The sequence below is a fragment of the Typopeltis vanoorti genome, chromosome 3 (assembly GCF_054136105.1).
Source record: "Typopeltis vanoorti isolate ZY-2024b chromosome 3, IOZ_Tvanoo_1.0, whole genome shotgun sequence".
In the NCBI taxonomy this organism is placed as follows: domain Eukaryota; kingdom Metazoa; phylum Arthropoda; class Arachnida; order Uropygi; family Thelyphonidae; genus Typopeltis; species Typopeltis vanoorti.
This window is the reverse complement of record NC_143551.1, coordinates 116,759,222-116,772,338: the sequence shown is the minus strand read 5'-3', so window position 1 is coordinate 116,772,338 and position 13,117 is coordinate 116,759,222. Positions and strand designations below refer to the sequence as shown.

The 13,117-nt window shown below is 36.9% G+C and overlaps 1 protein-coding gene across 3 annotated transcripts in view; it reads left to right on the top strand.

The window, feature by feature from the left end:
* Positions 1-13,117, top strand: part of Uba1 (ubiquitin-like activating enzyme 1) — a 381,832-nt gene that overhangs the window by 61,669 nt on the left and 307,046 nt on the right. For all 3 annotated transcript variants that reach the window (XM_090390820.1, XM_090390822.1, XM_090390821.1), the window contains exon 2: positions 3,058-3,134. In XM_090390820.1, the coding sequence (XP_090246946.1) occupies positions 3,058-3,134 (77 nt within the window). The remainder of the gene's footprint in view (positions 1-3,057; positions 3,135-13,117) is intronic.

Here is a 13,117-nt window from a genome sequence, read left to right as displayed (position 1 = left end):
CATGATAAGAAAGATGAAGAATTTATTGAATTGTTCAAGACAACTTTCTCAAGCAACATGTGAAAGAAGAAACTTGAGTTCAAAGATTTGCCGATAGCATCAAAAAGGTCTCCGTTAAGAATATGGCTATTTTGCCACCAGCTGGTGACAGTGATCATGCTGTGCTTTCTTGGGATGTATCTAATTATATTGATGTTCCGATTAGAACAGGTTACATGTTAAAATACAAAGCTGGAAATTAAGATTAACTTATGAAAGTACAATGTTTGGTCCCATGGTATCAGTTACTGAAAGGGAAAATTCCAGAAATGCATGGGAATCTTTGAAAAAGTATCTATAATGTTCGAAGAATAAATAGGTTAGCAGCGAAATGGATGTGCAACCTTATTAAGCAAGATGTCCATAAGAAGATGTGGAAAGAATATCGTGAGAATAAGATTGAGAGGCGTTATGAAATACGTAAAGCTCATTCCAGAAAAGTAACGCGTATTGTGAGGAAAACTAAATCGGAGTATGGAAAGAAATTGGCTGTGTAAGCTAAAGGCAATCAAAAAGAATTTTATTGTTTTACCGCAAGTTAAAAAGAATGAATGTGAAAGAATAATTTTATTGAATTCAGATGGTACGCTAGTGTCAGAAGTTAATGAGATTGTTCAATTAAAGAGTGCTCACTTTGTTAATATATATCAACCAGGTGTATGTAACATGGTGCACAGTGCTACTGCTATATTAGCTGAAAAGTTGAGGTACATGAAACGAGGTTGAAGAGCTGTTGCATAACTTGGATAAGAATCTGTCTATAGGCATAGATGGAATATCAGCACATTTGCTAAAGGAATGTTCAGTTGAATGGGCTAGGCCTTTTGCATGTTTGTATAACTTGAGTCTCAGCTCAGAAACGATACCACAGGAATGGAAGTTTGTCTGATGTCTAACTACTGACCTTTTAGTGGGTCTGGTGTGGTTATAAAGATTTTAGAGTTGCTAAGAACTTGCATACAGAAATGAGTAGACAAACAAGCTATACTCTGCAAGGAGCAGCATGGGTTTACTAAAGGAAGGTCATGTTTTATAGCAATGTTACGATTGAATTGAATAAAGGGAATGGATACACTATGATGGATTTTTCTAAGGCATTTGATAGGATACCACATGAAAGGCTGTTGCATCAACTGGAGAATATTGGACTGGAATATAAACTTGACGTGGATCAGGGGATGGTTGACAGACAAAAATTTCAAAAAGTGATGTGTAGTATATCTGAATCTGCCAGATTAAGATGACCAGTGGTGTACTTCAGGATTCAGTCCTTGGAGCCATTATTGTATAATCCATACATTAATGACATCGGGCAGGGTCATCCGATCTGTAATTGTTTGATGATGTGAAGATAGACAGGAGAATCACAGGTAGTACTAATATTCAGCACTTCCGAAACGATTTGAATAGGCTAGAAATTTGGGCAAATGAAAATCTCTGTCACTTTAATGTTAATGTAAAGTTATGCACTTTGGTGTGATGAGATTTCCAGTGGCATATTATGTTAGTGGGGTTATGCTACAAGACACTAATGAGACAAAGGATCTTAGTGTATTGGTGGATAGGAATTTGAAGTTCAAAGGTCACATAGTAAAAGTTTGCAAATACAACTCAGTGGATAATTGGGATGTTAAAGCAAACCTTGACATGTAAGAATGAGTAAGTCAATTTGCCTCTTTATAAGGCCTTGATAAGACCCCACCTGGATTATTGTTTGTAGATTTGGTCTCTCGGGATACAAGGCAATAAAGAAACTGTGGGAAGGATGCAAAGTTTGTATCAGGATTATGGGATGTTGAGTATGAGTACAGATTGTATGTGCATTAGACTGGTTAACAGGAGAAAGAGATATATGATAAGATGTCTATTTCAAGATGTTAAAAGTTTCTTTTTCACTTGGTTAGAGTACTCTAACCAAGTGAAAAAGAAACTTTCAACATCTTTCTCTAAATCCAGAGTAATTTATTAAAAAAAAGGGTGGCACACCATTTGGCAACTCCTATAGGTAGAGATGACCTTGCTAATGCTTCTGCCTGGTATCTCCACTTGGGCCTGGCTCCCACTGAAGAGACCTCAGTAAAGGTCAAAACTAGTCTGGGTTGTGGCCCTTCCCTTAATGCATAACATTAGACATATCTGCAAGGAGATGTGTTTTGCATTATGGGAGATACTGAGATAGGAGTGTTGGTAGCTTGCTCCACCTTTGCAAGGAGTTGCCCTGGTGTTGTACCACCTTACCCCAGTCCTGAAGATACTTTCAGGTGCAAACTTTGTTTGCTCACACTTGGATAAAGGATTAAACTAAATTTATTATACTCTAACCAAGTGAAAAATAAACTTTCAACAGCCAAGCTACATGTTAGTTATAAATAGGCACAATATATTTCATTTGATTTCATAAGATCTTATAGACTGCCAGCCTGGTTGGCCAAGCAGTTAACATACCTACTCTGACCAAGAGGCTTGGGTTTAAATCCCACTGTGGGCATGGATGTTTGTGATTGTCTTTAGGTGGGAGATGAATTTCATTGCCTAATGCGAGACCACTGCCCTGCTTACTTAAAGGCCTGAAGTAGCTTGAAGAGTTCCATGTTTGGTTTCTAGAGAAGGATTTCCTGATCATGTAATATATATATATATATAGGCACAAAAAAAAAAAAAAAAAAGGTTTAAAAACTTGGCTACATTTTGTCCCAATATTGAACTTCATAAAAGACAACCACTGATCTTATTCATGTTTTATTAGTTTATTTATTTATTTATTTTTTTTGTGGTCCCACTACCAGACAGCACTGTGTAATGTAATCTTGTGCAAACATGTAGCAACATTTGTAAATGTTCATTGGCCATAGGGTCATAATGGTATATCACACATTTTGCTTTTACATTTAAAATAAAATTTGGATAAATTTGATTTGTTAAGTCATTAGTATTTAAACATGAACTGCATTCTGATTACAGCTATAATTGCCTTTTCTTAATACATTTTGTGTTAAGATATTTTAATTTTCTCTTTAGGGTGAAATGGCCCAAAATGGTTCCTCCATCCAGCCAGATGCAGCTAGTATTGATGAAGCACTTTACTCCCGCCAATTGTAAGTATTAGTGATATATAGTCATCCCTCGACTTGCGTCCGGGTTCCATTCCATAAGGCAGGATGCAAGTCAATATATTAAATCAACAGAGTTATAGGGTTAGAGACTTAACAATAATAAGTATACTGTTATTTTAATTTTTAATGTTTATTATAAAACTGTACCATGCATTACTGCCACTATAAAGGAGAATCGCCCAAATATTCCTCCACAATCACATGTTCATTATCACTATATAATTTAAGGAAATTACAACGTACTAGGATATACATTAAAATAAATTTTAATATATTTCAATATTTCGGCAACGTCACGTTGCCATTTTCAAGAACTTAAGTACAAGACACGTGCACGCAGGCACAACAAAACAAGTAAGAGAGAAAGAAGTAGGAAGCTATTATTTCTCCTAAAGTCCTGATTGTGCCCTCTAGCTCTCCTACTTTGGCCAAACAGGCAGGACAGCAAATATCAGAATTTCAGAGCACAAAGACTACATCCGTTTTCACCAATACAGCCACTCTGGTCTTGCTGACCATGCACTGGATACCTGCCATAGAATTCAGTGGAAGAAAGCCAGGATAATACACCGTAGGAAATACAGATATGAAAGACTTTTCATGGAATCAGCTTCAGCCCTAAGAAATGATTCAAACCTCAACAAATTTGGCTGCATGAGACTTCCTCAAACTTAGGAAACCTACATCAGAAGACCTTCAGCCCAATCGCCCAATAATACCAACATTGCTCGCTAGAGGGCACAATCAGCACTTTAGGAGAAATAATAGCTTCCTACTTCTTCCTCACTTACTTGTTTTGTTGTGCCTGCATGCACGTGTCTTGTACTTAAGTTCTTGAAAATGGCAACATGACGTTGCCGAAATATTGAAATATATTAAAATTTATTTTAATGTTTATCCTAGTACATTGTAATTTCCTTAAATTATATAGTGAAAATGCATAACCAACGTCTAAGCCTTTCCACGAGAATCACATGTTCATTACCTTCCCTATGTGAAGGACCAGGCTGTGGCTCTTCTGGTGTAACTTTTTTTTTTTTTTTTTTGATGAAAATGTCTGATGTGCTTTACTTATTCCTCTTCTTTTCATCGTAAATTGGTTTATAGCAAACAAACACATAATGTGCTTTCCTTTCTACTAATAAGTAGCGTTCAACATTGGGGTCTTCAACCATTTTGAGAACATTTCTGCAAGACCCTTCACTGTGAATCATTTAACTACCTCTCCTTGTTTCTCTTCCTTTTCTCGTTCTTCCTCTTCTGTAATGTCTTGTTCCTCCAGTTTGACTAATTCTTCGTTGGTCAACTCTTTAGGGGCACTTCCTATGAGTTGAACTAAGTCATCATCATTCACTTCGAGATTCAGGTGTTTGCTAGGGTCACTATTTCATGACTCAGTTTACAGAAGTCTTCATTTTTTTTCTTCAAAACTTCGAAAATCGTGCACAAACCTTTTTAATGTTTTTTCAGTTTCCACTCATACATTGAGAGATAGCTTCATCCCAAACTAAAGCAATATTTTTAATAGCATGATAAATATTGAATGCTTTCTAGAATTGCATGAGCCTGATCATTTCTTTCATTAGCAGAAATGGCTTGTGAAAAAGTTCTCCATAGATAATAAACCTTAAACACCACTATAACTCCCTGATCCATCAGTTGGATCAAAGAAGTAGTGTTTGGAGGGAGAAACATGACCTTGAACTTGGTGAAAATCACGGATATAAGAAGGATGACCCGGAGCATTATCTAGAATTAATAAAATTTTAAATCTACATTTTCTTTCACACAATAGCTTTCCATTTCACTCTTATAACAGTTGATTAAGGCATCTGCAAACAATTTTTGAGTCATCCACTACTTCCTATATCTTCGCTAATAAACTGGAAGAGTATGTTTCCTAATGTTTTTGAAGGCTCAGGAATTCTCACTGTGCCACATCACAAATAGTTTCAGTTTATATCCAGCTACGTAATCCCCTAACAGAATCCCCTAAGAGCTTTGACACCAGGCATAGATTTTAGCTTTTTCTGGATGAATTGACTGCTTGGGTATTTTTTCTGAAACAAGGCGGTCTCATCCATATTAAATATTTGCTGTAGCAAATAATTTTCCTCCGTAATAATTTTATCCAATTTCTCCACAAACTCCTTGGCAGCCTTCTCATTAGAACCTGCAGATTCACCATATATTTTCACATTATGCAGTCCAAAACAAGGCTTGAATCTCATGAACCAACTGAAGAAGCATTGAATTCGTAGCCTTAATCAGGTCCTGCTTTCTCCTTCAGTTGAAGACTTAGTGCTTTAGCGGTTATGGTCATAGTGCTAAGAGGTATGCACTTTTGGTTCAGGTCCTCTATGCATGATGGAAGTAGCTTTTCTAATCATTGATAGGACCTTGTCATATCTTTGTCACTATTGTTGAACTTGCAACTTCGTTTCAAGATCACTCTCGCCTCTTTTTCTGTGATTCTTCACTAGATTTTTTAATTGGGCGTGTAGGGGCCATGTTGCACAAAATATCGTGAAATATTTAACGATAAACACAAAATCAACAAAGGAACTGTTGAAGCCAACACCGATTGCTGAGGGAGGTTACCACTGCATTGTTGCTAAATAAAAACCTTTTTACTTTACGCTCGCTTGTGTCTTGTTCGAAAGTATAGTCAAAAATGTTATTTATTCCACTATGGGATCATGGACGGGGTGCTTGAGGATCAAAGCTATATCACTGAGAGGAGACCTCTACATAGCCTTTAAAGGAATGTGGAGAACCTACCAGGGCTTCTGACCTAATATCCACTCACTCACCTTCTCGTGGTACACCCTGTTGGGTATCTACCTGGATACTGAATGTACAAGGATTGGGCTGGAATTTGGGATTTAGCTGACCAAATTGTATATTTATTGGTTAAACCAAAACACAAAATAATGGTACAACATGACAAAATTTCATTCCGGTTTGGGTGTCACCCGGTTAAACAAGGCCCCCGTTTTTGCCAGGGCGAACAGCGAAAAGTCAGCTACTAGAACAAATCTGAAAACCCACCCCCAACTCAGCATCACCAGAGTTAAAGATCGGTACTATCAACAGAAAAAGCCTGAATGGCAAAGAAATGGAGCTTGCTGAAGAATTAGATAAGTACCAGATCGACATAATAGGAATGACAACAAAAAAGACGAAAACTGGTGATCGTTGTGAGCAATAAATACAAAATGTTATATTCAGGCAATGCCAATCAAGGAAAAGGAGTAGCCATAGTATTCAACACAAAATATGAGGCTAATCTTATTGAATGGCAGGCAGTCTCAAGTAGAATAATGTGGGCAAATATGAGAATGGGGAACTGGACAATGAGACTTATTTCTGCCTATGGTCCCATAGAAGGTTCTACTAAGGAAGAAGTGGAGGAATTTTTTGAGGCTGTAGAAAAAGCAACTGACACAATGAAAAAGGAAAACTTGGTCCTTGTTGAGATCTAAATAGCAGAGTAGGAAATGATCGTCAGACATGCAAAAATATATTAGGAAAATTTGGAGAACAGAGCAAACCTAATAATAATGGCAAATATTTGTTGGATTTCTGCTCAGGACATGGACTGGTTATTACTAACACCATGCTCCAAAATAAAAATATGCACAAATTCACATGGAGAGAAGACGCAAGGAATAAGAAAAATCTTATTGACTATTATTGTTGATAGTGATGTTTTCTCCCTGGTGCAGGAAACCAGAGTGTAGAGAGGATTTGAAATTGGAAGTGATCACTATTTATTCTTGAGCAGGATAAAATTGAATTTCATATTGAAAAGAATAATATGTAAGAAAGTTTTATCATCATCATCATCTTCCTTATACCCTCTTTTACCTTGCGGTGTCGAGGGTCCATTGATCATCGGACCTCACTCCGTTTACAGGATAAGGTGGTCAGCCTTATGCCCCGGTGTATCCTATGGCCTGTAGTGTTGAGTTCTCAAGGCTAGTTTGCCTGCTTTGCGGGATGAAAAACCCCAGAATAAACTGGGGAAAAAAACCCTGCTGTCCACGCCCAAGACTGGCTAACTTGGCTATGGCTGAGGAAGATCCTTCAGCTCCTCACGTCACCGACCAGAATCGAACCTAGGACACTCCTTCCCCAGGCATATGGTTGCGAAGCGCATAGCCACTAGGCTAACCGTGCGGACAAGATAAAATTGAATTTCATATTGAAAAGAATAACATGTAAGAAAGTTTTAAAGAGAATAAAAGTTGAGCAGCTCTCAGATGTGAACTGTAAATTAAAATACACAAAGATTATTGAAGAAAAATGATAGAGTTTCAGAACAGCAACCAAACCTTGGAGATTCAGTGGCAAGCCTTGAAGAAAACACTGATTGATTTAGCAAGAGAGGTATGTTGTGAAGTTGTCTGCAAGGATAGAAAAATCAGAACTCCATGGTGGACAGAGGAAGTTAGAGAGGCAATGAAGGGAAAAAAAAGAAATCATATCAAAAGTTACTGGCAAATAAGTTAGCTTGTGCTCTGAGAGAACACAGAGACAAATGTAAGAAAACTAAACACTGTGTAAAACTAGCTAAACAAAAGTAATGGGAGGACTTTGGCAAGAACATAGAAAATAAATATCAAGAAGGTGGCAAAATATTCCGGTGGTTCTTGAAGAAGCTTAAAAATGGAGGAAAGAGTGCTGTAAAAGGAATTAGAGATGGTAACGGTGACATGAAAACGGGAGAAAAAGATCCTTGAAGTATGGAGTAATTACTTTGAAAAACTGCTAAATGAAACAAGCAGTGATGACAGCACAGTGGTAAAAAAAACACTGACCAGGCATGTAGTCAGGAATACATATCCATACTTGAAGTAGAAAAAAAGGGATCAAAGGATTGAAATGTGGAACGGCAGCAGGAGTAGATGATATTCGACCAGAAATGCTGAAGTATGGTGGTATAAAAGTTTTACAGTGGCTCCACTGCATAGTTCAGAAAGCCTGGACAGAGGGGCTAATTCCCAATGATTGGAGTAAAGCTCTCATAGTGCCCATATATAAAAAGGGATATAAAACTGAATGTGAGAATTAGAGAGGTATTTCCTTACTGTGTGTTCCTAGTAAGATTTATGCCAGTATATTAGAGAAACAGTTGAGAAGAATTGTGGAAGAAAAGCTTGGTGAAGAACAAGCTGTATTCAGGCCATATAGAGGCTGTCAAGATCAGATCTTCACTCTACGACAAATAGTGGAGAAATCATGGGAATATAACAAAGATCTGTATTTAAGATTTTTGTCAATCTGGAAAAGGCATATGATAAGGGTGCCAAGAGAGCAGCTATTCAATATACTACAGTTATGGTGTCAATGGGGCATTATATCAAGCAATACTTAGTCTTTATTTGAATTGTAATTCAGCAGTTAGAATTGAAGGAAGTACAGGAAGATGGTTTAATGTTATATCTGGTGTGAATCAAGGATGTACATTATCCCCTCTGTTATTCATTATCTATATGGATCACATTATGAAGGAAAGTGGTATTAAACATGATATCAAAATTGGAGATGTTAATGTCAGCTCTTTGCTTTATGTGGACGATGTTATACTTCTAAATAAATCCGCTGCAAGTCTGCAAGATTCACTGTCTAAATTGAATAACTGTTGTAATAGATATGGTACAAAGGGCAGCAATTAAAAGACAATGAAAACAGGTGGAAGCATTGAAAATATCAACTGTGTTGTGAATGGAGAACCTGTGAACAAATAAAACATTTCAGCTACTTAGGCACGATTATTAGTGAAGATGGTAAATTAAATATAGAATTAGACAACAGAATCAACAAAGCTAGTATGGTAGGAAGTCAATTGAATAAATTCATATGGAGTAAGAGAAATTAGTCGGAACACTAAATTAGCTGTATACAAGACTGTTCAAACGTATTTTAACTTATGGATTTGAGAGTTGGGTCAGTCTGCGTGGTTAGCCTAGTGGCTTTGCGCTGCGCAACCATACTCCTGGGGAAGGAGTGTCCTAGGTTCGATTTCCGTCGGTGACGTAAGGAGCTGAAGGATCGTCCTCAGCCATAGCCAAGTTAGCTAGTCTTGGGCGTGGACAGCAGGGTTTTTTCCCCAGTTTATTCTGGGGTTTTTCATCCCGCAAAGCAGGCAAACTGGTCTCGAGAACTCAACACTACAGGCCATAGGATACACCGGGGCATAAGGCTGACCACCTTATCCTGTAAACGGAGTGAGGTCCGATGATCAATGGACCCTCGACACCGCAAAGTAAAAGAGGGTATAAGGAAGATGATGATGATGAGTTGGGTCAGAAGTAAAACACTTGACTAAAGACTAGAGACTGCAGATATGAGAGTCCTGAGAAAGATTAGAGGCATGAACAGATGGCATCAATGCCAATATCATATTAAAAACGAGGATATTAGGAAAGAACTTGACATTGTCTGCATCCAGGAATGCGTTAGAAGAGCTAATCTCAGGTAGTATGGTCACTTAAATAGAATGGGTGAGGATAGATTAGTAAAACAATTGTTCTCTGCCATGTTGGGAGGAAAACGACCCAGAGGAAGACCAAGATATAGGTGGATTGATATGGTACAAAGTGCTTTAGACAATAGAAATATAAGATCTGATGATGTTGGAGTCTTGACAAGTAACAGACTGATTTGGAGGAAAATTGTAGATAGGAAGTTAGTAATGATATAAATTTTTTATTTGGTACTATCATATCTTGTACATCCCCTTGAGGGTACATGGCAGGAATTTGATGATGGGATCATGGGTCGAGGGATGACTGTACTTTTTTTTTTTGGGAGGGAGAGATACAGAATTTATTTAAAAACTGAAAATATTTTGCAACTTTATATTTTTAGGATTTTTTTTATAGTTACACATTCAAGTTTTCTCTGTTTCTGATCATTATAGACTGATTTCTAAATCTGTCTCTAAGTGTAGTCTTGTCATATGTTATTGGAATATGTTCATGATTGATAGTTCATTCTCAGCGCAAAAAGCTAACATATTGTATTATATATTAGCTTTTCACTTCTGATTTTGACTACCAGGTCGAAATCAGAAGTGAAAATTATTTGAGGATAATGTAAGCTAATCCTCTTGGTCTTTTGCAAAGACCATCATATGCTGCTTATGCTCAATTGTGCTTCCATTTTTCTCTCTGGCACTACTGTTAAAGCACAGATAAAGCTGGCCCAACTTCAAGAATGACTAAGGTAAAGTGTCTCTTAACATACCAGAAACTCTGCACCATATCTCCTGTCTTTTTTCAACAAAAAGAATAGAATACTAAATAACTTGGACACTAAAGTTTTCTGGATCTGATGGCATCTCTCTCCAATTGTGCCCAGTGTTGTGCTCCATAAACAACTTTTTCTCAGTCACCATTAATCCTGTCCACAGCTTTGCTGATGATAGTGCACTCCATTCATACCACTATTTTGACAAACTATTTAGTGCTCAGACACCCTAAATCTTAAAGATCTGTAACCAATACCTTAAGTAATCACCATACCATCTTTCAGTGGGGTGAGGATAACCTCAGTGTCATCAGAGGTGAGGATCACCTCTGATGACACTGAAATGCACTCTCCCTTATACTCTTGTGTAAGGAGATTACTGCTCATCTTCCCTTATCCTCATTACAAATCACCAGATAGGACAAGATCTCCATGGACTGATATTTACCTCTGGCCTTCCCTGGCACAAATACATCACATCTATAATTTCTTCCGGCTCTTAAAAAAAAAAAAAAGTCTAATTTTCCATCAAGTGTCATTTTTATTCTACCTAGCTACTAACTATTACCAACATTCTGGATGCTTTCTAGAGATCTGTTTCTCATCTATGAGAAACAGATCTCACTTCAACCTCTTTTTTTTCGTAGATGTATTGTTTTAGCTGTCTCTTTTGCAAGAATTCCATGGTTACTGCTCTAATGATGAGCTGGCAAACATTCTCTCACTTTCTTTTGGTCCTGCTAAAACAAGAGGAGCAGCCACTCGACATTTCTTTTCAGTATAGTTGCAAACACATTGAACCTTCTTTTCTTCATTTATTCTTGCTGACTCCTCTGGAACAGTCTTGTTCCAGTTGAGTCAGCATTAATAAATGAGGTTTAAGTTGTTTCCTCACTCTCCCCCCCACAACTATAACCTTCAATTCTTCAACAACAGTGAATGGGGGGGGGGATACGGTAATTCCTTCTTTCTCATTCCTCACCTGCACCACATACATGGCACTAATGTACTGTTAGGTTCTACTCCTTCTTATGTATGGGATAAATTTAAAAAAAAAATTTAATTGACATCTTGAAAAATATCTCAAAAGAAGGGATGGGATATTCAGAAAAATTCATTTTATAGAATGGCTGATATGTGACAGTTAGTACTGTTCTACTCTTCTGGTTTACCACAAGAATCGGTCTTTAGTCCACTGGTATTCAGTCTTTACATTAATGACATTGGAGAAGATTTGACATGCAACATACAGCTGTTTGTTGATTATGCAAAGATATAGGTAGGGTAATCAGGAATGCAACTGATATACAGTACCTGCAGAATGATTTGAATAGGCTGCAATTGTGGGCATGTGAAAATTGATGTCAATTCAATGTTAATAAATGTAAGGTCATATTAGATATCCAGTGTTGTATTATATTGGTGGGATCATGCTAGAAGAAATCGATCAGGCTAAGAATTATGGAGTGTTAGTAGATAGGAAGTTGAAGTTCAGGTTCCTTGTAGCAAAGATTGCAAGTTTTGAGATAATTTGTTCTCTACTTAATTAATACCTTGATAAGAAAAGAAATATGGGAAAAATATCATACAGATAATTGCAGTGCTGAAACAAACTTGGATATATAAAGATGTCATTTTGCCTCTTTACAAAGCATTGATAAGACCTCACTTAGACTATTGTGCACAGGTCTGGTTTCCATTGTGATTCTGGATGTGTGTGTGTGTGGAGAAAATGATTATTAGGATTGTGGAATACTGATTATGAAAGAATGAATTTGTAGACAGTTGACATTAGCAAACAAGAGAAAGAGGATGATATGATTGAGACTTACAAACTTCTGGAAGGGTCATACAGGATTTGATTTAATGGAATTTTCCATTTTATGGAGGGTGGGGGAAAAGATGAGGGCATCGTTGGAAGCTGAGAATGAATGCTCGGCAGCATTCATTCTCAACTTCTAGTTAGGTCTAGAATTTTTTCTTATAGAGTGGTGCATGATTGATATGGATTGCCATTGCATGTTGTGTGTAAGCAGTGAATGAATTCAACAAGTATGATGCCTCTTTTTGTATGTGTGTGGTCTCCTTGAAGGTCTCTTAATAATACTACCATTTCACTGTGATATTCAACTTTCTCAAATACTACAGCTTCACCTACATTAGCTGTAGGTTTGCCTTGGGCACAGTAGACTTTGATTTCTAATTTTTATAAATGTTTTAGCAGGTTTCATAAGGTGTTTAAACTTTTGAACTGACTTTATAATGTTTGACCTTACTTGGAAGCAGCTCTGATATCTATCTGCTTCATCTAATTAAACAGAGTGAAAATTTTTCACCTCCCCCATCATCATACCATAATAAAATCTTGTATGCATTTCAAAAGGACTTTTTCCCCTCTTATATACACGTGATGTATAGCTTATAAGTTGTTCTTTTAGGATAATCATTATGGTTAAATAGATTTTATAACAAGCCAGATTCTGCGTGTCTGATAGTTTTTCAAAATGCATAATACTCCATTCTTCAGGGTATTGATAATATCAAATTTTTGACATTGTCTCTTTTTCCTGCTTACATAATTAGCATCACCCTGAAAATGCAGTCATCATGTTTATTAGAATTATTATATATTGTGGGGGTGGGGGAAGTGTGTGTGTGTGTGTGTGTTTATATTTGAGTTAAATATTTTAGTTTGGATTTAAATAATC